Source organism: Dasypus novemcinctus, chromosome 3 (genome assembly GCF_030445035.2).
Source record: "Dasypus novemcinctus isolate mDasNov1 chromosome 3, mDasNov1.1.hap2, whole genome shotgun sequence".
NCBI lineage: Eukaryota > Metazoa > Chordata > Mammalia > Cingulata > Dasypodidae > Dasypus > Dasypus novemcinctus.
The window spans coordinates 15,773,013-15,798,658 of record NC_080675.1 but is presented as its reverse complement, the minus strand read 5'-3'; the positions used below and the strand labels follow the sequence as shown (position 1 = coordinate 15,798,658).

Sequence of the window (25,646 nt, the reverse complement as noted above, 5' to 3'; positions counted from 1 at the left end):
TATATTCTAAATTTTCTATAATTAAGAGATTTTTTGGTAATTAAGGAAAATCTTACTTGACGTAAATCTTTGCTAGCTATAAAAATTTCCATTAGATAGCTATCGGTATTATCAAAAGAGCCTTTAGCTTTAACTTCTAACAAAGCTGGGTTTCCAACCAATACTTTTAGTAACGGTACTTCAAGTGTTCGCTCACCTGTGGAAGCAAGGTCAACAGTCAATATTAAATAATACAAAAAGTTAAAATCAATTTAATAATGATTGGCTAAGGAGGATTTTAGAACATCTGCAGAATCCGTTATGAAGGCACCATAATGACTACAAATAAAGTTAGCAATTTATATGTAGTCAACTTTAAAAGTTCTTAGACAAGTCTAACTTCACAAATATTTTCTCCTATTTACTTACATAAATATTTCTCTTCTCCACCCCTCATTCCTCAGCCAGGTTCTCAAAAGCATATAAAGTGCTTTTGTAAGTTGGATAATACTAGCCATACTGAGGCGGTTAACTCATTAGAAAACCTGAAGAGTTCACCTTCATTTGAAGGGCTGTCAGTCAATTGTTGCCAAGAGAAAACTCCTGGGCATTTCAAACAAAAATATCTTGGAAGACAAAGATGTACTCAGTTAATAATAGCGGGGTATGGGCAAAAATATACCACATACACACTATAGACCATAGTTAGTGGTAATAGTCTGATAATATTGCCTCATATTTGTAACAAATGTTCCACAACAATGTAGTGTGTTGGTGGAGGGGTATTGAATGGGAATTCTGCACATGTGCATGATTATTTTGTAAGTTACAATTTCTCTAATAAAACTATGTTAAAAATGAAAAAAAAATGTTATCAGGCCAATTTCTGTCTGCAGGCCTCATGTTTGCAAACTCTCCATATTGAGAAATTCAAAGGAAAAAGAGATTTGAATTGTTATAAGAAGTCTAACTTCCATCCTTACTAATCAGTAAACTAGAGCTGAAAAGGAGTAAAAGACTTCACCGGAGATCTCATCTGCAGCTGTTTCCTTTAAACCAAAATGATGTGGCCAGGGTTTTCTAAACTTTAGCTGGGGATTTTGTTAAAACACAGATTCTGATTCAGCAGGACTGGAATGGGGCCTAAGAGTGTGCATTGTTAACAAGCATCCAGGCAATGATGCTGGTGGTCCAGGGACCACATCTTGAGTAGCAAGGACGAAGCTTTTCTTCACAAAGAGGCAATGAATTGATTTGCTGATTACTAGTGCACCCATCAAACTGAATGAGTAAAACTGATTGGGACCTTTGAACTAATTTGGTATATTTTAAAGTTAAAATGCTTAGAATGTTGTAGATTGGTGACAGAATATGAAGGGAGAACAATGGAACAGAATAAAAAATCCAGAAATGGTCAAAACAATTGGTAAACTGCATACTAAGATAAAATCATATTTTGAAATTTGTGAAGAAAATAGGTGATGTTGGAACACCTAGCTAACCAGCTACAATACACCCAAACAATATCTAGATAAATTAAAGAATTAAATGGAAAGTTAAAACCATAAAATTAAAACTTTAAAATCACTTGAAGGAAATATAGACAATTAGTCTTATAACTGATGGGAAAGGTTTTCTAAGGGTTTAAGAAGAAAACTTGTCAGGATATTTAATCCACAATATTGATGGCAATAGATGTCCAATTTTTTCAAAGCCTCTAATTTTAATTTATGTAAGTTGCATTTGGTTCTGATTTCAAATAAGCCATTAAACATTACTGTTTTGCCCTTTCATTATGGGTCATATATCTTCTTTTATCTATTTAAGAATTGTACACCTACCTATTTTATAGTATGTGATTTTTCTCTTATCTCAAGAAAAGTCATAAGTTTCTTATGACTGTTGACTCTCTATGTTGGATCATTTCCTTACAGAGTTTTAAAATTCATGTTCAATGGAGACTGAAGTTTCCACGGAAGCCCATATTGCCTGGGTTAAGAAGGTATTCCTACAGAGGGTTTTGTGCCTGCTTACATTGGAATCCAGGTGTTATAATTATTTCTCAGTTTGGGATTCCTGCATCTGGTGGGTAGTCTCTGGGTGTGATATAGTCTTAGAGTTTCTTTTTATTTTATTTTTTTACTAGGGGGTTCTTTTTCCCTACTTTGAGCCCAATGGCAATGGCAATCTCCCTGGCTGCTTCTTTGGGCTGGTGGGTAGAATTTTCCTAATACCTCCTTCTCAATTTGATGGCTCCAGCTTTCCTTAATGGAATCAGTTCCAACTCCCTTCTGCAAAGTAGGAAGTTCCAAAGCCACATGGTCTTCTTGGGCATTAAAACCCAGTCTCACATGGCCGATATCTGAGCCTGGAATTCTTCAAGGAGCATACTTTAGCTAATTTTTTGGCTTTGAGTTCCCTCTTTGTATTAGTTTGCTGGAGCATCTATGACAAATACTACACAATGTGTTGCCTTAAACAAGAGGAATTTATTGGTTTTGGAGACTAGAAACCCAAAATCAAAGTTTCAACAGGCCATGTTTTCTCCTGGGCTTAGTAGCATTCTGGCGCTGGCTTGCCGTATCCCTGGGGTTCCTCGGCTTGCATCTCTGCCTCCGTCATCCCCATGTGCCTCATACTTTGGCTTTTTCTGGCTTCTGACTTCTACTTCCATGCCCAATTTCCTTTGCTTATAAGGAATTCAATCATATTGGATTAAGGCCCACCCTCTTTCAGTTTTGCCAACCTTAACTAATAATAGCATCTTCAGAGGTCCTATTTGCAAATCTGTTCAGGTACTAAGAAACATGGATTAAGGCTTGTCTTTTGTAAGGGATATGATTCAATTCTCAACACTCTTCATTTATTGTGTCAGAATTTTCTCCTTTCTAACACACTCTTTTCCTTTCATCTTTCCTTCCTCTCTTTCTAGCTCATTATTTATTAATTTTTTTTGTTTTATTTTTTCCAGCATGACATTTCCCCAGCATTCTTAATAAGTTTGTGTTACTTTAATAATCAAAACCTAATACCTGGAAAAATGGAAGAAGCATAGAATGCTAGCAAAAGCCATTTTTGGCTTAAATAAATACTCAAAATAAATGCAAGAATATTAAAGTAATTAAAAGCGGTTTTTTTTTTGTCATATGAAAAGAAAATCTAAACTAAAATCCTATGTAAACTTGACCTGTTAACCTCTGTTTTTCATTTGTAAAATGAGGCTTATAATCTAGCATTTTAGGGTTGTTATAAGCATTAAATAAATGTATAAATATACTTAATATAGAATGTAGCACACACTAAGTGCTCAATAATTAGAAGCAAATACTGTTAGTAGATGGCCAATTACAATAGAAAACAAAGATAAAGGCAATCTCAAAGATTATATTTCAGGGAGGTGGACTTGGCCCAGTGGATAGGGTGTCCATCTGCCACGTGGGAGGTCCGTGGTTTAAGTCCTGGGCCTCCTTGACCCGTGTGGAGCTGGCCCACGCATGGTGCTGGTGCGTGCGGGGAGTGCCGTGCCACGCGGGAGTGTCCCTCCCCCACCGTGTGGGAGCCCCACATGCAGGAGTGCGCCCTGTGGGGAGAGCCGCCCAGCGCGAGGGAGAGTTCAGCCTGCCCAGGAATGGTGCCGCACACATGGAGAGCTGACACAACAAGATGACGCAACAAAAAGAAACACAGATTCCCGTGCTGCTGACAACAACAGAAGCAGACAAAGAAGAACATGCAGCAAATGGACACAGAGAACAGATGGGGGGGTAATAAATAAATAATAAATCTTAAAAAAGCAAAAGAATGTATTTCACATTCAAGAAAAGTAACATCTCAGATCTCCTGATGTTTCTCAATAAAAACAAACTTACCTTGCGTATTAGGTATGATCTTAACTTTTAAAACATGGTATTTCCCCAGATCGATATATTTCAGGGCACTGAGTGATAGTGAATCATCATGTTGCTGAAACCAATAATTGCAATGTTTTGAATATATATTCCACATTCGTCCCTTCCTCTGCCCAAAGTTATATAAGAACCAGGAGCCTTTTTGAAAGACCACGTTCAGTGGTACTCTATTAGGCATGGTAGCAATAGCTAGAGCATGTTTCTGCTCTGTAATATTTAGGATCAGGAAGCTGCTGTAACCAGGAATCACCACAGTCTTCTCTCTATCCGAATCTTGAAATGAGGAATGAACATCTGGATCTAAAACAGAAAAGATTTGATATAAAATAAAACTGCCCTTGTTCAACAAGCATACTGGTGGATATAATTGATGAACACTCTTTTTGAGGTTTTAAACTATGGTCTTAACTAGAGAACATATGCCAGATTTCAGGCTATAATTAAAATTATTTTATACAATGTTTATCTTTGCTACCTCAAACACAATGTTTACTATGAAACTAGTTCTGTGAAATTTTCAGCCAAAAAAAATGTTTTAGGGCTAAATAATTATGATAATTACTTTATTACAGAAATGCTAAGATCTTTTAATAGTCTGGAATATTTATAGTGATTCTACAAGAGAAGGCTAATATAGCCAGCATTTTCCCAGTGCCTAAAGAAGGGCCTAGTACATAAAAGGTGCTCAATAAATATTTGTTGAATAGATGAATAATTGATTGTTCAAGAAAAGCATGAAGGTTTGGAAAAAAGGCTCTAGAGCAGGACTTTCAGGAACACCGTCATTTTAGGGGACAGAGAAGGGAAAAGACCCCACAAAGAAAACAAAGAAGAAATGATTAGAGAAAACTGAAAACCCATCAGAATAGGTATCAGGAAAGCTGAAGGAAGGTTGTGTTTCATGGAGAGCGAGGTCATCATTGTCAAATGTTTTTGATAAGTCCTGAAACAAATCAACGACAATACTACCTTTCTCACTCTGGAAAAAAAAAAAAGAAAAAGAATCAGAAGAGAATGCCATCATCCCCTTTATTATGCACACCTGCTCTAATTTCTCTCATTTTCAGCAAATCAACAAAAATCCCTTCCAACATTCTCTCCAGCTGCCACATGATTTCTCCCTTCCCCTTAAAAGCAAAATTCGCTGAATTACCATTACTTACTGTCATCAATTCCTCTCCTGTCAAAACTTTAAAAATCAATTCCAATCAAACTTTTGTCTGCAATGCTCCACCCAAAAGTTTGTATCAAATTTGCCAATAACTTTATCATAGATGCAATGGCTAGTTTTTGGTCCTCATTTTTACCTGACCAGTTAGGAGCATGTAACACAGAAGTACTCCTTCAGCGATAAACCTTCTGTGCTGGACTTCCGAGACAGTGCTCTATTACTTCTTCTCTTGACCTGCCTAACCCATTCTCCTTTACTGATTCTTTCCCATCTTTCTAACCAATAAATATTGGATACTAGGGATTAGACTTTGTACCTCTTCCTTTCTATGCTCTTTTTCCAGGTGATATGCTGACAACTCCTAAATTTATCTCTCTAGTTCAGATCTCTTCCCTGAACTCCATATTTCTCTACTTAGGTAACAGGCATCTTAAATTTAATATGATTTCTTACCTGGTAATTGCAATATCCTCCTATCTGATTTCTCTGCTTCCAAACTTGATCCTATCCATCACTTAACTGGTCTATTCTCAGCACAGAAGCCAGTGATCTTGTTAAAACATGTCAGATAATATCACTTTCTGCTCAAAATCTTCCAATAGCTTCCCATTTACTCAGAGTAAAACCCAAACCCTTAAAATAAAATATACTGATATATGCTATGTATCTATCATATGATCCTCTGAAATAGAAATATCCTATATAACAGTGATTTCAAATTATTTTATTCAACAGGACAAAATCCCCATGAACTATTTATTTTCTCTCACTTCTCTGGGGCACTTAAAGAAAATAACCTCATAGGGATAAATTATAGCTACTACTCTTGATGAAACATCAATGAATTTATAGCCAGAAATAAATAATTCTGACATGAGCTTAAGTATATGTAGACTCCTTGGACTGTAAATTGGATTAACATTTAAAATCTTTTACTCTAAAAATGAGCATAACTGTCTTCCCAAAAGATAGTGTTTCATTTATTTTTTAGGCATCAGAGATATATTATATTATTACACTTACTTTGAAGAGTAAGTTTATAGAAGAAACTACCATTTTCATGAATGGAAAGGGAACTAGACAAACAAGAGCTCTCATTCACATCTTCTAGTCCAAAAGGTTCTATAATTTCTGCAATAACTGAGGACAAAAATCCTTTAGGAGTTGTATGTTGCAGTATCTTTCTTATGTAAGCTGTTCCAGTTTTTCTGAAAACAAACCAACAAACATTAAGTAATTTGAATAAAACAGTGGCTTATGAGCAAGTTTATGAACAGATATTTTCTAAGCAAATATACTACAAGTGGCTATCAAATGAACATTTGATCAACATTTGTTCAACCTCATTAGTGATCAATGAAATTCCAATTACAGCAATGGTATATAAATTTTTACCTATGAAATTAGCAAAGATTTTTAAATAACAAGGTTCAGTAGTGGTGAGAATTTAGTGAAGATAGGCACTCAACTACTGCTGCTAGGATTGTAAATCAGTACGTGTTTCCTAGAAAGCAATTTGACAGTATGTGTTAAAAGTTCTAATATTATTTTTCCTCTGATTCTTTAAGTCTACTGTTAGGGCTCTATTTTAAGGAAATAACTTGAAAGACAGGGCATAAAAAGCTTTCTACACAAAGATGTTCATTACCTTATTAAGTAAATGATTAAATTAACTACTTATAAAAATGCAGCTATTAAAATGACATTTACAAAGGTTTTAATTACATAAGGAAAATGATCATATTATAATGTCTAAATGTAAAAAAGCAAGTTGAAAAATGTTAAAAAGCACGTAAAAAGGCTAATCAGTCATTCATCAGCATTAACAGTCATGATTTCAATTTTCTTCTTTACCTTTGTCTTTTAGGAAATTTCTGCAATGAGCATGTCTTAATTTTATACTCAAGAAGAAAATGTATTTATAAATGTTTACCTCTTTGCATCTTAAATCAATAATCTGTCAAAGCCAGGCAGCCACCTTAATTACCAAAGCTGTTTCCCTACTTCTCCTACTACTGAAGAAATCAATGAGTCCCTTGTGTTTAAATGTCTAGGATTGCTCTTAAAGGTAATCAACCTCTACTTTTCCAGGAGAGGCGAGAAATCAGCTTTTAAAGGAGGAGGGAAGAAAATCTGGTCAATGAAGGATAGGGCAACACTAAATACAAAAGAGTTTTTCCGGGTTAAGAGATTTCAAAGTGAGTTGGGAGGTCATTCCAGAGGTTACGCTTATGTGTGTCTCAGGCGGATCTCACTAATTGCTACAGTAAACAAAGCCTCAAACGGCGTGCTCCCCAATAATCTAGAGACATCTGGGCACTACAGGCAACACACGCACCCCATGAAATCAGCACCCCTTTGGTGGGGCTCACCTTGAACTGTATTGAACTCTATTTCCCCAATGTAACAGAATTAGACTCATTTCTAATTTCCCTACACACGGTTCTTCTACCACTTTTATTTGACTTATGTATAGAATTGGCACTATACCCATTAAATATATGTCCCATAGACTTAAATCTTCAGTCTTTGTAAATGCCAGTTGAATCCTGAATTTCAGTATAGTTGTGGCCAACACCTACACTGCTGTTCACTGGACTCGCCCAGTACAACTAACAAAATGATGAGGATGGACAATCCTCATCCCAAAAACGTATCTACAACTGCAAGCAAAACAGTTCCTTTTATCTGCCCCACAAGATCTAAGTCCCTTCTCAATCGGAAGAAGAGTGGACATCACCATGCTCAAATTCTCAAGACTTAGGAGTGTAGAAACATAAGGGGGGACTGTAACCATGGACCAAAGTAGACTCATAATTATTGTAGTATAGAAGAGCTTTTAACATTGATATAAAGATAGTGGTTACCAGGGGTGCCGAGGGGAGGAGGAGGGAAGAATAGGTGGAACATAGGGCATTTTGGGGATATTGGAATTGTTCTGCTGACATTACAATGATGGATACAGGCCATTATACACTTTGTCAAAACCTATAAAATTGTAGGGTGCCGAGTGTAAACCATAATGTAAACTATAAACTGTGCTTAGTAGCAATGCTTCAATATTTGTTCACCAATTGTAACAAATGTACCACACTAATGTAAGATATTAATAGGGGAAAATGTGAGAGAGAGAGGAGTGGGCTATATGGGAGTCCTTTATATTCTTAATGTTCCTTTTCTGTAATCTAAAACTTCTTTTAAAAAAATTTTTTTTTAAATTAAGAGTTAGTGGGCTCCTGAAACGAAGAGGAAAAATTGTTGAGTGGGGAAAAGACTGCAAAAGACAAACATCAGCAAACTTAACTATCTATGCATTCTAGGTTCTCATTCCAATGTCAATGCTGTTTCCCAGCCTCCACCCTCACTCCCCAATGCCAATGAATCTGCTTTCATCAAGGCTACTACCAATCTAAAGGTCATTTCTTTGTCCTTATTTTACTCAGTCACAACAGCATTCATCATAGTTGACTCCATACTTCCTGGAATACCCTCTACTTTTGGCTTATGTGGCCCTACACTTTCCTGGCTTCCTCCCATCTCACTGACTGATCCTTCTCAGCTTTCTTTTGGGTTCCTCCTTCTTTGTGCAATCTATTAATGGAGTGCTCCTGGAATTTTTTTTTTCCTTGCATACACCTTCCCCAGCAGGTAAGTCATGCATTTATACCCCAACAACTGCCAAATGTGGAGCTGCTGCCTTGACTTTTCTGATTTATTAATTCACACATCAACTACCAACTTGACTTCTTCATTTGGATATGTAATAGACATTTAAAACTTAAAAATTCTAGTATGGAACTCTCAATTACCCTGCCTAATATTTCTCTTCTAAATCTCAGAAAATGAGAGCACCATCCACCTAACTGCAAACCAAAAACCTAGATAATTCTTAATTTCTTCTTGATCATATCTCCAGCATCCAACCCATCATGAAATCCTGTCTGCTTGCTTGAGAGCACCCACTTCATCTACCGCCATCTTTCATCTGAATTACTTCAATTGCTTTCTAAGGCATCTGACAACTTCCACCCTCATTCTGTCCTATAATTTTCACAGCAGTCAGAATGATCTTTCAAAAATGTAAATGAGATCATTTTACTCTTCTTTGCAAAAGTCTTCAATGGCTTCCCCTTCTTTTTCAGTCTAAACTATCTTAGGGGAAGTGGACTTGACCCAATGGATAGGGCATCCGCCTACCACATAGGAAGTCTGCAGTTCAAACCCTGGGCCTCCTTGACCCATGTGGAGCTGGCCCATGCGCAGTGCTGATGCGTGCAAGGAGTGCCGTGCCACGCAGGGGTGTCCCCCGCATAGGGGAGCCCCACACACAAGGAGTGCGCCCCGTAAGGAGAGCTGCCCAGTGCAAAAGAAAGTGCAGCCTGCCCAAGAATGGCACCACACACACAGAGAGCTAACATAACAAGACGATGCAACAAAAAGAAACACAGATTCCTGGTGCTGCTGGTAAGGATAGAAGCGGTCACAGAAGAACACACAGCGAGTGGACACAGAGAGCAAACAACCAGTGGGGGGGAGGAGAAGGGGAGAGAAATAAATAAATAAATCTTTAAACTATCTTAGATGATCTGGCACTTGCTTACCTCCTTGTTGACTCTTCCACCCATACCATATCACTATGCATCATCTGCATTGCCTCCTTTTTGTTTAGTAAATACACCCAAACTTTTTCTTGCACTGTATTTGTACTTACAATTTCTTTTGCCTGGAAAGTTCTCCTGCCTCTTTGCTTGACTTACCCTTCTAACTCTCAAGCACTATCACATTACTGTATTTACTTCCTTCATAGTTGTTGAATGATACCTTCACATAGACATTTCTTTTGGCAGCTATTTTCCCTCAGCATATTGAAGATAAAATTTCACTGTCTTCTAGCTTCCATTAGATCTCCATCTAATTAGAATTCTTTTGAGTAATTTTTAAAATTCAGATTTTCCCTACTTTTTACCTTGCTGATCTGCAGTTTCACTATACTGAATTTGTGTGTAGATTTCTTTATACTTATTCTGCCTGAGATTTACTGATTTTCTTGAGTCTGAAATTAGTATCTTTCACCACTACTGGAAAATTCTTAGTCATTATCTTTTTTAACATTGCCTCTGCCATATTCTCTATATCATCTCCTTTCCAATTTAGAATGAAGGTTTATTAGATCTTTTTTACTCTATCTTCCAGGTCACATAACTCTTGAATATGAGAAATTACTCTCAACACTGACATGATATTATTCTTAGGTTAAACTTTTAAAATGTGATTCTATGGGTTTTCTATAAGGACATACCTATATAAATACAAATTAAGTGATCTGGAATATCACATCTATAAAAATCCATCTATAACATAAAATAATTCCAGAGATCACTGATACTTTTATTAGTGACAGAAAGTTCTACAGTCTTTGTGAATGAAAATATTGCCAGCATTTGTTAGATTATGTCTAATTCCCATATTTGTCTCCACCTTTGAGTAAGCTGCCCCATGATGCATGGAGTTGTTAGTTATGGGACAAGATATGAATTGACAGCCTAACACATGCAAGATATATAGATTTCAACCCACTGGAAGTATGGGACTCACCACTCTTGGGACAGGTGAGTTTTTTGTAACCTGAAATCATTCCCTTTTCTGGTTATTAAGCTTTTGGTGTTGTAGACTTATACTGTCTTTAAAATAAAACTTATAGCTGCATCACCAGTTAGTGATTGGTAGTAATCCCTCAGTGCCAGGAAGGCTTATCCCTGGAGTCATGTCCCACAGTGGGGGGGAGGGTAATGCATTTACATGCTGAGTTCCTGAGTGTGATGGGATTGGATTCAGATGTGAACTTTCTACACATGCATTTTCTGTCACTTTTACTGAACCTGCGGTTGGTGCTGGGGTTGGAGACTTCAATTTCTGGACTGGCCATGTGCCAGCTGGGCCCTGAGCCTCAGCAGAGTTGTAGCTCCTACTCTCCAGTTTGTTGGACTTGCACAGGTCAGCTAACAGGGAGGTGAAGATGGTCAACCACCACACCAGGGAACTGAGAGTGCCTACAACTCCAAGCAGGAGAATACCATCCATCAACCATGTTGTCTCTAAGTCCCCTCTTGATACAGAGGTGGAGTGGACATCACCAACCTTAGGTCCACAGGATAGAGTAATAAAATATGGATTACAGTGAACTTAGTGGTATTCTACTATAGAACTATTGTGACTAGAAATGGAAGAAACTGTAGCACTGATCTGGAGAAAGTGGCCACAGTAGTTGCTAAGGGCAGAGAGAGGGAAGAAGAGATGAGATGTGGGGGCATTTTTGGGACTTGGACTTGTCCTAAATTATATTGCAGGGACAGATGCTGGACATTATATATCCTGTCATAACCCACTGAATGGATTTGGGGAGAGTGCAAACTACCATGTAAACTATAATCCATGTGTTTCAGCAGTGCTCCAAAATGTATTCACCAAATGAAATGAATGTGCCACAATGATGAAAGAGGTTGTTGATGTGGCAGGAGTGGGGGGGGTGGGGAGTGGGGTATGTGGGAACTTTTTATATTTTATAATGTAACATTTTTTATGATCTATGTATCTTTTAAAAAGAATTTAATAAAATAAATAAATAAAACTTACTGACCTGAGGTAGCTTTAAGGGTTATTAGCTCTTGCTGGTCTCTCTAGAAGTCAGTGTTCCTGAGAATTCTGCATCCTCTGTTATGCTGTATTTCACACAAGATGCTCCCCAAAACATTAAATGTGCTTATCTCTAGGATATACAAGACTTGCTGTATGACTGAATACTGTGGATAAGCAGTGTCCACTTGGCCCAGACATTTCTGATTTGGAAGCTGACAAACACATATTTCTATAGCTTGGCATCTAATGGTGCTAATGTAAATTGCCCCATGTTTCTAAAATTGGGGCATCATGAGACACAACTTGGAATCTATAAGTATATTTGTCCTTGTGGGATGTGAAAAGAAAAAGACTTACTTGATTTGACCAAGAAAATTACTCCGAAAAGTAGGGTCAGAATTTAGAATCAAGAAATCAGTACGCAATCTAAATAAATGTGAGGCAAATCATTACCTGGAGTGTATCACTTTTCCAAAGTGAATATTGTTGAATGTCTTCATGAATATATTTTCCTCAGGTTCAGTCAGAGGTACATATGCATAAAAAATCATTTCATTTAAAGAGATATACTGTGGAGCAAGTGCCGTCTCAAAGCCCATATCAGGAGGCTAGAAGAAGAAAGAAGTATATTGTATTTAAAATATTTTATATTTCAATTATAACAAAAATGTAAATGGCAGATTTTTTACAGTTCACATTAAAACAACACTATTTTGCTTATCAGTTGGAGAAATATTTCAACATATTCTGTTTGAATATCCACATGTATGCAAAGGTAAATGTGTTTTTCTGTTGAGGAGGAGAAGAAATTCTAATGATTCTTACTCAGGCTAAGAGTCCTGTGTACAAAGGCTGAAGTGGAAATATGGAAACTCAAGTTTCACTGTGTTGTGGGGAAGAGTTCGGAGGTGCAGACCTGGGTTCTTACTTGGAATTTTAGTCAGGAAAGGGGCTGTGGAGCACCTCGCCCCACTTGAAAGCTGCTGCTCCTGGTCTCATCTGGTGACCTGCTCAGCTCCTGCGTGGCGCTCCCAATTCAGGTTGCACAGGTCTTTCTCATTTCCTCTAATTCACAAAGTTTTCCCTTGCAGTGAACATAGGAACCTTTGACCTAGCTTCTGACCCAGAGGTCTTCTTAAAATACCCTTCTCCAGTCCCAATCCTATCTAGCTTTTGGAAGCTTTAGTTGTGAGAAGACAGGTGGAGACCAGCCCCACAGGGGATGTTGGGGTTGATCTTGTTGCTCTGAAGGACTGAGGACCCAGAGGACTGGCTGGTAGATAGCGCAGGCTGCTTGGGGGCACACCCATCAGGTAATGCCTCCAAGACTCATTTTTATCACGTCTTTTTTCCTAGTCTTTTAAATGTGGGAATGCATTGAGAAAGGGAGTAAGTAGGAAAGAGATGCAAGGAGAATAAACATGGGACAGATAGATTTGAAGACTCTTGAAAATTACTGAAAAGGTTGAAAAACACTTAGAATTCGTTATGACATTCTAGCCTTGGGGTGGCAGGAACCACTCATGAAAGGCATTTTTAAACCCTGGGACAGGCAGCGTACTGGCAAAAAGCACAGGCCTGCAGCCAGTTGCCTGGGGTAAATGCCTGATTCCATAACTTCCTAGCTGTGTAATTTTGGGTAATCTATTTAGCCTTTCTGTGCCACACTTTCCTCATAAGTAAAGAGGGAATAAAGAGCTATTATAAAGATTAAGAATTTACAACAGAAACTGGCACATAGTAAGAGCCAAACAATTACTTTTTCCCAGAGGATGCATGCATGGCTTATTTGGGGAATGGTGGATGAGATTGTTAAGTGGGGTTCCTCAAACTCATCCTGAGTATAAAAATCCCTACAGACTTTTAATTTCAATAATTTCAACTTTCCATACGAGAAAATGAAGACTTTTTTTTTTACAAATTTGAAGTAGTAAAACACCATTCCTCTCACCTAGCTCACTTTGTGCATATGCATCTATTCATAAACAAGGCAAACTCTTCCAAAGCATTATATCACTGACCTTTCCAAAAATGCCTTTAGAATTTCCAAGGGATGAAAGTGACCCATCCGCTGCAAAATAATCTGGAGCCAGTTTATGTATGAATCCCAAATGATCATAGTATAATGTAAAAACTTTATCAGTAACAGATCCAATTTCTCTGTATCTTATTAATCCTATTAAGAAATAAACGGAAGTCTCTTGATATTGATTTACTACAACTAGAATACTTTTAATACTCTACCAAGTAAACAGTCCTTCATTTAGACAAAGGGGTGGGAGTAGGGTTCTGAGACCCATGAATTAGTAAAGTAAGTGTTAGTTTTTGTCAAATCCCTGGAAAGTTTTTTCAGGCTCTATTTCACTATAGAACCTGTTCATTAAAGTAGGTGAAAGAAAGAAGAGAGTGAGGAGATGTTTACTAAAGGGGTCTAGTGGAAAAGAGGTTAGCTTTTCCTGGTAGTGGTTTCTCTTCCTACTACTAGCAAATCATGAATAGGAAGAAGGCAATGAGAAAACAACTTTCAGGACAGCAAGGGAATGGCCAGTAGAGACTCCTGTCTATACTGAATTACACTATATTTGGTTGGATGGCTATACTAGGATTAATATGTTGAACCAGACTTAGTGTCCTCTGGTTCTCTCATGCCTTAGATGTGACAAGTTGACATGTACTTGAGTAATTTGGCAGCACAGCAGCATTTATTTATCCAAACAGATCCTGATCCAGGGAAAGAGAGTCCCTTCTGGATGGAGTTAGAGTGGGAGCTCATTTTTCAGGATGAAAAAGGCTAATTCACATACTGCTCTCCCCATTTCAAACATCTCAACCCCACCCAGTTAGTCTAAGCACTCCTGCTTCATTCTCCCATCCCTGACCCCGAAATTCTGGGTGCCACAGAACCCAATTCTTAGACTTCCTTCCTCACTATTTCTGGAGATTTTATCCAGTTTTAGGATTTAAAGTCCATCTTTATACAGATGATTCCCAAATTCAAATCTGTCACTAGGATGGCCTTCCTGAATTCCAGACTATAAGCCAGGTGAAAGTCAGGCATCCCAAAATGCACTCATCCCAAACTGAACTGCTGATCTTCACGCAAACCACCTCCACCCCCAGCCTTCCTCACTTCCATTAAGAGCAACGCCACTATTCTTCTTGCTCATTCCAAAATCTTGGTGCCATTTCTAATTCTTCTCTCTCACACCTGACACCTAATCCATCAGCGAATCCCATTGACTATACTCTCAAAATCAGTACAGACTCCAACCACCTCTCTCCACTGCCACCATGATCACCCCAGGCAAGCCACCATCATCTCTTTTGCCCCTAGCATCTAGCTTGTCCTCATGATTCTACCCAGATCCCTCTTCAGGCTCTTCTCAAAGACCTGCAAAACTAATCCTTTAAAAATGTAAATCACTTTATTTACAACCCTGATCAAAATTCCCAATGGGTAAAAGACAAAGTCCTTAGTTGCCTGCAAGGGCCAATATGATTTGGACTCTGGTGACATCTCTGACCTTATCATCTGTCACTTTCTGCTCTGCTGGCTCTGCTGGCTCTGCTCCAGCCACACTGGCCTCCTTTACATTCCCTGCAGGCACATTTTCTCCAGGAGTCTCTCTATTTTCTTCCTCAAAGCTAATTTAACCCCCTCCAGTCTTTGCTCAGGAGATACTTTCTCAGTAAGGCCCTCCCTGGCCACTTTATCTAAATTGCACCCTTCCCCATATATTCCCTATTCCTCTTCCTTGCTTATTTTTCCATAGAACTTATAAACATCTGACACAATATTCATTTTACTATTTTATTTGCTTAGTGTCTTTCCCATGCCTCATGAGAAGTTGTTAGATGCCCAACCTGGATAAAAGACAATCATTTCCCAATAACAGTTCAATTTTATAGAAGGTAACATAAAGTTGTTTTTTAGCTGGCTGTCTCCACCGCAGTGTTCAATTTCACTTTTTCTACATAGACACCAATAACACTACACTGTTATATAGTACAATCTTGGGCATGCACCCAGGGCCCACATAGGAATGGGTCTATTTCTGAATATTCTGTTTCATTGGTCAATTTGTCAAGTTCTGCATAAATACCATGCTGTGCGTTAATTACTATGGCTCTATAAGAAGACTTGATATCTAGTAGAGGAAGTTATTTTACAGGCATGACTTAGCTAGTCTTGGTCCTTTGCTTTCCATCATGTCAATTTTATATTCCACAAAACAAACAAACTTTTAGTATTTTAATTGAGATTAACTCTTATATTTCCATTTAAATTTAGAGAAAATTGACATCTGGACAATACTGAGTCTTCCAATCTATGAATGTGATATAACTCTTCATTTATTTGGGTCTTCTTTAATGTTTTTCAGTCAAAATTTTTTAAAGATTTATTTTATTTATTTCTCTCCTTTTCCCCGCTGTTGTCTGCTCTCTGTGTCCATTCACTGTGTGTTCTTCTGCATCCGCTTGCATTATCTGGTGGCATTGGGAAACAGCGTCTCTTTTTTGTCGTGTCATCATGCTGCTTCATCTGTGTGTGTGTGTGGCGCCACTCCTGGGTGACTGCTTTTTTCATGCAGGGTGGCTCTCAGTGCGGGGCGTACTCCTAGTGCATGGGGCACCCCTATGCGAGGGTGCCCCTGCATGGCACAGCACTCCTTGTACATGGCCGCACTGCATGTGAGCCAGCTCACCACACAGGTCAGGAGGCCCTGGGGATCGAACCCTCCGTATGGTAGAGGGATGCTCTATCAGTTGAGCCACATCCATGTCCCTTCAGTCAAATTTTGTAACCTTTCCCTGTAGAAGTCTTGCACATCTTTTGTTAGAAATAATCTAGGTGTTTGGTATTTTAATGCTATTTTAAATGTCATATATTTTTAATTTTCATTTTTAAGCATTTGATTTACTAAAATACAATACATTTTTACATTGCTAAACTAATAATTTGTAGATTTATTTAAATTATGTTTATAGTGATATCATTTGTCATAATGACAGTTTTATTTTTTCATTTCCAACCTTACTCTATTTACACTTTTTTCTAGCCTTTCTGCATCTATTTGGACCTCTGGTACAATGCTGAATAGAAGTGATAGCATGTATCTGAGTCTTGTCCTGATTACAAAGCAAAAGCTTTTAATGTGTTAATGTTTAATGTGACTGGACATTTCTTATAACTTTTTTTCCTTTATTTTCTTTAAAATGTTACATTAAAAAAAATGAGGTCCCCATATACCCCCCACCCCCTGCAATTCCTGGTTTGCTAAGGTTTCGGATATTGAATTTTATCAACTGCTTTTTCTGCTCCTGTTGAGATGATCATAGGATTTTTCTCCTGTAAGCTATAACAGTATTTTACAGACTGATTTTCTAATGCTGAAACAACATGGGATCCTAGTATAAATCAAACAAGATCATGATACAATATCTTTTTATATATAACTGGATTTAGTTAGCTGATAGTTTTCAGGATTTTGCATCAGTATTCTAGGGGTTTCTATGCTTGTTCTAACAATTACTGAAACAAGTACATTAAAATCTTCTACCATGATTATAATTTGTATATTTCTCCTTACAGTCATATCAATTTTTGCTCTATATTTTTTGAGACTATTTTGTTAGGTGCATACAAATTTAGAGTTATATCTTCCAATGAATTGAAACTTTAATCAGGATGGATTAATAATATACTTCTTGGGAAGTGGACTTGGCCCAATGGATAGAGTGTCTGCCTACCACATGGGAGGTCCGCGGTTCAAACCCTGGGCCTCCTTGACCCGTGTTGGAGCTGGCCCATGCGCAGTGCTGATGTACGCAAGGAGTGCCATGCCACACAGGGGTGTCCCCTGCGTAGGGGAGCCCCACATGCAAGGAGCGTGCCCCGTAAGGAGAGCTGCCCAGTGTGAAAGAAAGTGCAGCCTGTCCAAGAATGGCGCTGCACCCATGGAGAGTTGACACAACAAGATGACACAACAAAAAGAAACAAAGATTCCTGGTGCCACTGATAAGGATAGAAGCAGTCACAGAAGAATACACAGTGAATGGACACAGAGAGCAGACAACTGGCGGGGGCGGGGTAAGAAGGGGAGAGAGATAGAGGAATAGAATATGGATGAGAGTGGACTTACTGATAATCTATTCATGAACTACTGTGATTAGTATTCGAAGAAAATGTGGCATTGGTGTGGAGAAAGTGGCCATGGCGGCTGCTGGGTGTGGGGAATAGGAGGAAGAGATGAGATGTGGAGGCATTTTCGGCACTTAGAGTTGTCCTGGGTGATGCTGCAGGGACATTTACTGGACACTGTATGTCCTCCCACGGCCCACTGGATGGAACGTGGGAGAGTATGGGCTATGATGTGGACCATTGACCATGAGGTGCAGCGGTGCTCAGAGATGTATTCACCAAATGCAATGACTGTCTCATGATGATGGAGGAGAATGTTGCTATGGGGGGAGGAGTGGGGTGAAAGGGGTGGGGGGGTATATGGGGACCTAATTTTTTTTAATGTAATATTGAAAAAATAAATAAAGACAAAAAAATAGATAACGAAAAAAAATCTTAAAAAAATAATATACTTCTTTATGTTAGTAATCTTACTTGTCTTAAAGTCTATTTTGTCTGATAGTAATTTAATTATGCCAGATTTTTTTTTTTTGGTTAGTAGCATGATATATCTTTTTACATTCCTTTACTTTAAATATTTTTTTATCATTACCATTTTGTTCTAATAAATGGTTTTTTTTCTCCTTTAGTCTGACAATCTTGACTTTTGAACTGGAGCATTTAGTCCACTTACATGTCATTAAATTACTGCTATTTGGGGGTTTAATTCTAACATTTTATGTTGTGCTTTCTCTTTGTTCCACCTTTTATATTTCTTTTTTCTTTCCTTATTGTTGTATTGAATAATTTTTAAAATCATTCTATTCTTTTCCTCTGCTAGTTTGTAATGTATACATTCCACTTCTGTTCTTTTACTGTTTTCCCTAGGAAATACAATATACTTAATTCTTTTATCATTGTTAAGAGTAATTTAGGGAAGCAGATTTGGCTCAAATGATGGAGCATCTGCCTACTAAATGGGAGGTACAGGGTTCAAACCCAGGACCACTGGTGAGCCGGCCTACGCACAGTGCTGATGTGCACAAGGAGTGCCGTGCCTCAAAGGGGTATCCCCCATGTAGGGGAGCCCAACGCCCAAGGAGTGCACCCCACATGGAGAGCTGCCCTGCATGAAAAAAGTGCAACCTGCCCAGGAGTGGTGCTCCATACACAGAGAGCTGATGCAGCAAGATGATGCAACAAAAAGAGACAGATTCCTGGTGCCATTGACAAGAATGCAAGCGGACACAGAAGAACACACAGCAAATGGACACAGAGAGCAGACAACTGGGGGGGGGGGGTTGGCGGAGAGAAAATAAATAAAAAATAAGTCCTAAAAAAAAAGAGTAATTTAATACTTATTCCTCCTCCCAGATGATCTTAGAATACCTTGACTGCAACTAATACCTTTTAACTAATAAATTATTTTGTATAATTTAGATGTATCTAGTGCTTTTTAATCCCATAAGAAATAATTATTGTTGTTATTATATGAAGCCTCTGCTCATCATTCCTTCTTATATCCCAGGTCTTCTATCTTGGATTATTTTCTTTGTTGCCTGAAGAACATTCTTTGGTTCTACATGAAGCAAATTCTCTCAGAGTCCCCTATTCTATGAAGATGTTTTTGCTTTTTTATAGAATTCTAAGTTAGCAGTTATTTTCTTACATCACATGGAAGAAATTATTCTCCTGTCTTCTAGTTTCCATTGTTTTGTTGAGAAAGCTATCAGCCCAACTACTGCCATTGAAGGTATTGGTTTTTTTCTTTACAGTCTTTTATTATTTTCCCCATTGTCTTTAGTGTTTTGCAGTTTCACTTTGCCATGACTAGGAATTTCTCTTTATTTATCCTGCTTGAAATTTATTAAACTTCCGAATTTAGAAAATGATGCCTTCATCAGTTCTGGAAAAGTCTTAGCCAGTATTTCTTCAAAAATGGTCTCTGTTCAATTCTTTATCTTTACTCTTTCTGGAATTCTGAATAAACTTAACTTAGCCTTTGTCATTCTAAATTCATGTCTCTTAACTTCTATTTTATTTTTAAAATATTTTATTATTTGTTTCATTTTGTTTTTGTTTTTACCTCTCTGTGTTAGACTTCGGATTATTTGACAGACACATATTATTTACTAATTCTCTCTTTAGTTGTGTTTAATCTATTGTTAAACCTTTTGATTCATGATGTGGATTTGGTATTGTGTTTTTCATTACCAGAAGTTCTATTTCATATTTTTAACTTAATAGATCATTTTCTTAATTTTCTGTTCCCTGCAGATATTTTCAAGCATACCTTTTATTTTGTTAGACACAGTAAATATAGTAGCTTTTTTAACGTTTGTCTAATAATTCCAACAACCAAGTTTGAAAAATTTTGTCTGATTTTCCTGACTATTATTACTGTGCTATCTTACTCATGGTGCTTTGTTTCCTTTTATATTTGGTTGCCTTTCACTGTGTACTGGAAATTGCCTTTGAAAATGTTTGGAGCAGTCTATGAAGCTTTGGGTGATGTCTTCCTTGGGTGAGGATTTTCATTTGCTTTTGCCAGGTGTCCAGAGAACAAATTCATACCTTGAGATTCACTGGACCAGTCAGATAATGAAAATCAGAACCACAAATCTTTCTGAGGGTCTTCTCATGGCCATAACCTCACAGACACAGTCCCCTCCCTTTTTCTCCCCCTCCCTGCCCCAATTTACTTAACAAGATAACTGAAGATGTGGTAGAAATAGCAAGAGAACTAGAAAGAGAAGTGGAGTATGAAGATGTGACTAAATTGCTGCAATCTCATGATGAAACTTGAAGGGATGACAACTTGCTTCTTATGGATGAACAAAGAAAGTGATTTTTTGGGATCAAACTACTCTTGGTGACGATGCTATAACATTGTTGAAATGAGAACAAATGATTTAGAATATTACATCAACTTTGTTGTAAAGCAGCAGCAGGGTTTGAGAGGATTGACTCCAGTTTTGAAAACAGGTCTACTGTAGGTAAAATGCTATCAAAGAGCAGACCATGCTACAGAGCAATCTTCTGTGAAAGAGTCAGTTGATGCCGCACACTTCCTTATTGTCTTATTTAAGAAGTTGCTACAGCCACCCTAACCTTCAGCAACTACCACCGCGATCAGTCAGCAGCCATCAACATTGAATCAAGACTGCACCAACAAAAAGATGACAACTCGCAGAAGGCTTAGATGATGGCAAGCATTTTTTAGCATAAATAATTTTAAATTAAGGTATAACATTGTTTTTTTAGACATAATGCTTTTGCATACTTAATAGATGACCATATAGTGTAATCATAATTTTTATATGCACCGAGAAACAAAAAAATTCCTGGCTTGTTTTATTGCAGTATTGCTTTATTGCAGTGGTCTTGAACCAAACATGCAATAGCTCTGAGTTATGCTTGTACAAGTAAATATTCTGAGATTTATTATAGGAATTGGCGCATGTGACCAAGGGGGTTGGCACATCCAAATTCCATAGGGCAGGCAGCAAATTGAGAACTTTAATGGAGGTTTCAGTGAATTCCCCAAGAGAAGCTAACTGGCTGAAGTAGAGAGAGAATTCTTTCTGACTGCTGAAATCACCAGGTCTTAAACATTGAAGGCCTTCAACTGATTGGATGAGACTTCTTTCACTGTTGAAGGCAATTTCCCCCTTCTTGATTGCAGGTGTAATCAGCCATAGATGCAATCAACTGACTAATGATTTAAATCCACAAAAATACTCTCACAGTAACAATCAGACAAGTGCTTGCTTGACAAAACAACTGGACACCACAACCTAGTTAAGCAGATAAATGAATTTAGCCATCATAATCTCAGGGTCATAAGGTTGATTGAAAAAAGTCAGACACAAAAGAGTATATACACTGTGTAATTTCAGTTAAATGATGTTCAAAACCAGGTGAAACTAATATATGGTATAAGCAATTAGAATGGTTACCCTTGCAGTGTGTACTGATAGGAAAGTGGAATGAAGGAGCTTTTGGAGTTCTGGAAATGTTACATCCCTTGACCTGCCTTCTAATCTCTTCTATAATAGTTGCCCCATTTTTGTTTGTTTCATAATCATATGATGCCTGATCACCAGTCTCAAATGCTACTGCATAGATACTGTTCCAACAAATTATTTAGACACATAAACCAGAAGGATTAACCTTGGTCCCAACATAAATTGAACAAAAGTTTTATTGACAGAATTAAGAAAAATAAACACAATGGTGAAGACAAAAGGAAACAGAATCAGAATGTCATAGTCTCTCCTTATCCTTGAATAAGGAAGGATCAAAAGAGGAGACTGTATAAATATAAAATTTCTTCTGCTGATGAGCATCCAAGACACAACATTGAGGCCTAAGACACTGTGCTATGTGAAGTCATACCAGAAACATTTAGAAAGATTGTTGTTTGAAAACAATAAGCTTTACAGGACTTACAAGACCAGAAGAAAATGGTTTTAAGCTAGACAACCAAGAATGCTAATAATGTTAAAAACAAACAAACAAACAAAAACAACAGCCTCACTCTTGTCTTGGAGACTATCAGTGTTTTTCTCCCTCCTGTTAGACCTAATCAGAAATCTCCAAGCAGATGTCAATCTCCAAGTTTACCCAATAATCTATAAAAGTCCTACTTGAGTTCTATAATACTATACTTCTTAAGGCAAATCTCCCTTGCCTGGTAAGTTATTAATTTCTGTTTCACTTTTATGAAATTGGTCGTTTCATTATCTTATGAACACCTTATAAAATAAAGCAACAAAAATAATAAAATATGTAAGAAAATGACAAAATTCTTAGAATAAATGCAGTAAATCTTTATGACTTTGGATTAGACAATGATTTCTTAGATATGACACCAAAAGTACCAGCAACAATAGAAAATATAGATAAATTGAACTTAATATTAATAAAAAAAACATTTGTACTTCAAAGGAAACCATCAAGAAAACAAAAATATAATCTTCAGATGGGAGAAAATATTTGCAAATCATGTGTCTGATAAGGCTCTTGTATCCAGAATATATAAAACACTCTTACAGCTCAGCATTAAACAGACCATTAACCCAATTTAGAAATGGGCAAGGAATTTGAACAGAAGATAGACAAATAGCCAATAAACACATGGAAAGATGCTCAACATTATCAGGGAAATGGAAATCAAAACTACAATGATGTATCATTTTTACCCACTAGGATGGCTAAAATAATTTTTAAAAGTTGGACAATAACAAGTGTTGGTAAAGATAAATTGTAATGCATATACACTCCTGGCAAGAATGTAAAATGATGCAGGCACAGTTTGACTGTTCCTCAAAATGTTAAACAGAGAGTTACATATGACCTAGAAATTCCACGCCTGGGTATATACCAAAAAGAATTTAAAGCATATGTCCGCACAATGTCCATAGCAGTATTATTAATAATAGCCAGAAAGTGAAAAAATCCAAATTCCATCACTTGATAAATGGATAAACGCACTGTGCTATATCCATATAATGGAATATTATTTAGGCATAAAAAGGAATGAAGTCCTGATACATGATACAGCATGGATGCACCTTGAAAACAATATGCTAAGTGAAAGAAGATAGTCACAAAAGACCAAATATTGTATGATTCCATTTAAATGAAATGTCCAGAATAGGCAAAAACATAGAGCTAGAATATAGATTAGTGATTTCCAGCAGCTGGGGAGGAGAGAGAAGAATAGTGAGTGACTGCTGGTGAATATGGTGTTTCTTTATGGAGAGCTGTAAATGTTCTAAAATTAAATATTGGTAATAGGTGTCCGATTATGTGAATATACTAAACCCACTGTATTGTACTATTTTTTTCCTTTTTTGAGGTCCCGGGGATGGGAATTGCACCTGGGACCTCGACTGTGGGAAGCCAGCACTCAACTGCTGAGCCACATCGACTCCCCTGCGTTTGATTTTTTCATTTGTTTGCTTGTTGTTTGTTTTTTGTTTGTCTTCTAGGAGGCACCAGCAACTGAACCTCGGACCTCCTATGTGGGATGCAGGCACTTAACTGCTTGAGCCACATCCACTCCCCTGAGCTGTATGTTTTTAAAATGGTGAGTTGTATGGTATGTGAATTTTATCTCTGTAAAGCTATTATAAAACAATAATAAAATAGTAATTATAATAAAACTACAACGACACAATTATAAACATCAGCAGCAATCAAAAATGGGAAAAGAACGATGTTATGCCAAGATGTAGAAAAGTAAGAGCTAAGGAAAATTCTTGTGTAACAGGTCACACTAGTCACATCCAGTCTTTTGATACAATACTGATAAAAAGGAAGGTAAATCAACATAATCCTTAGTACTCTCAATAATACCCTCCAAACAAGAGAGAACTTAACAGTGGATGAAAAAGGTGTCCAAAGGAAAAAAAGGAAAAACCAAGCCCCCTTGAATGAAGCCAGGTTTACAACTTTATAAGACAGAGCATTGAATTGAGAAAATGAACCCAGGGTCTGTCTAGTTGAGGAGGGGCAAATGATCTCAATAATAATATATCTATACTATATAAGAGCAAAGAGAAGATCTGACCAGAGCAGCACACTTTAATGATGAACTACATCAAAAGAGGAGGATGGGGAATAGAAAGAAGGCAGAAAAGTGAGGAAGGAAAAGAGGTAAAGGAGGGAATGAGGAGGCCAGGGAGGGGAGAAGGGAAGAAAAGGCAGGGAAGGGACTAACAGCATGCAAATATATAAAGAATCCAGTTGATACAAAGCATATGTCAAGATAGGAGGTTAATTTTCCACCATGTTTTGGAACAAAAGACCTAAAGTTAATAAATTCAACAAAACAATATCTCAAAGACTCAATGATAGAATGACAGAATGAAATTAAAATGGAGATCTCAGAGATAAAGAAATAAATATAAAAACATTCCCCTTTATCATTCTAGGCTCTTCAACTGGTTAGCAAAATTCAAATGAGTTTTAAAGAAGTGAGCATCTGCCCATAATTTCAATCAGTACTAATTTTGTTTCTTTTGATATGTAAACTGATACAAGCTATGTGGAGTTGATCATTGAAGCCACAAGAGTTACCAAATCAAGTAGATGGAAAGTCATAGATCATGTCCACAACTCCGTCTCTTACTGCTGTGGCCTTAGTTGTATTATTTAATCTGTAAAAATAAGCTAATTGTACCTTTTTCAGCAGGGTGTTGTGAATATTAAATGAGATGATATTTGTAAAATGCTGAGTTCAATACTAACCCAATAATAGGCAGCTATTATTACATGATTTATGGAAAGTAAAACATCACTGGAATTGAGAGTGAGAATACAACATGATAATCCAGGCTCCTCCTTTTTCAGGGCTGTTAATATGATCCTATTTCTGTAGATTCTACAAATCCGTTGCCCATAAGAGATCTGAGGCTTTAGAACTGGCTGATTAGTAAGGCCGATTTTTTTTTTTTCATGTATCTTCTAATCCCTGGCCCACATTTAGTGTTTAGACCAATAAAAGTCGGAATTCCTTACCTGCCTTTGTCAAGTAAACCTTTCCACTTTGGGAAACAAAAGCAATATCTGACGTATAAAAACTATGATAAGACTTCCTTATGACATCACCATGAAAGTCAGCTATCAGCTCAAAAGTGTTGCCGCCATCCACTGAAAGCCAAACCTAGAGGAATAAAAAGATAATACCTCAATAAAGATATTAACCGTCAGCAATTATCTACTAGCATGATCTTCCTACATAAGAGAAGTCATGTAGTATGGTCTTTCCCACACCCTACCTTTCTCTTTCTTACTCTGTCTCTCATACACACACACACACACA

The 25,646-nt window shown here is 37.3% G+C and overlaps 1 protein-coding gene across 1 annotated transcript in view; it reads right to left on the bottom strand.

The window, feature by feature from the left end:
* The window catches only part of CATSPERB (cation channel sperm associated auxiliary subunit beta), a 134,695-nt gene that overhangs the window by 43,498 nt on the left and 65,551 nt on the right, over positions 1-25,646 (bottom strand). Inside the window, exons 16-21 of the mRNA XM_058294913.2 lie at positions 25,343-25,487; positions 13,716-13,870; positions 12,148-12,302; positions 6,076-6,266; positions 3,849-4,181; positions 57-196 (exon numbers count right to left, since the gene is read on the bottom strand). Coding sequence (XP_058150896.2) covers positions 57-196; positions 3,849-4,181; positions 6,076-6,266; positions 12,148-12,302; positions 13,716-13,870; positions 25,343-25,487 — 1,119 coding nt within the window. The remainder of the gene's footprint in view (positions 1-56; positions 197-3,848; positions 4,182-6,075; positions 6,267-12,147; positions 12,303-13,715; positions 13,871-25,342; positions 25,488-25,646) is intronic.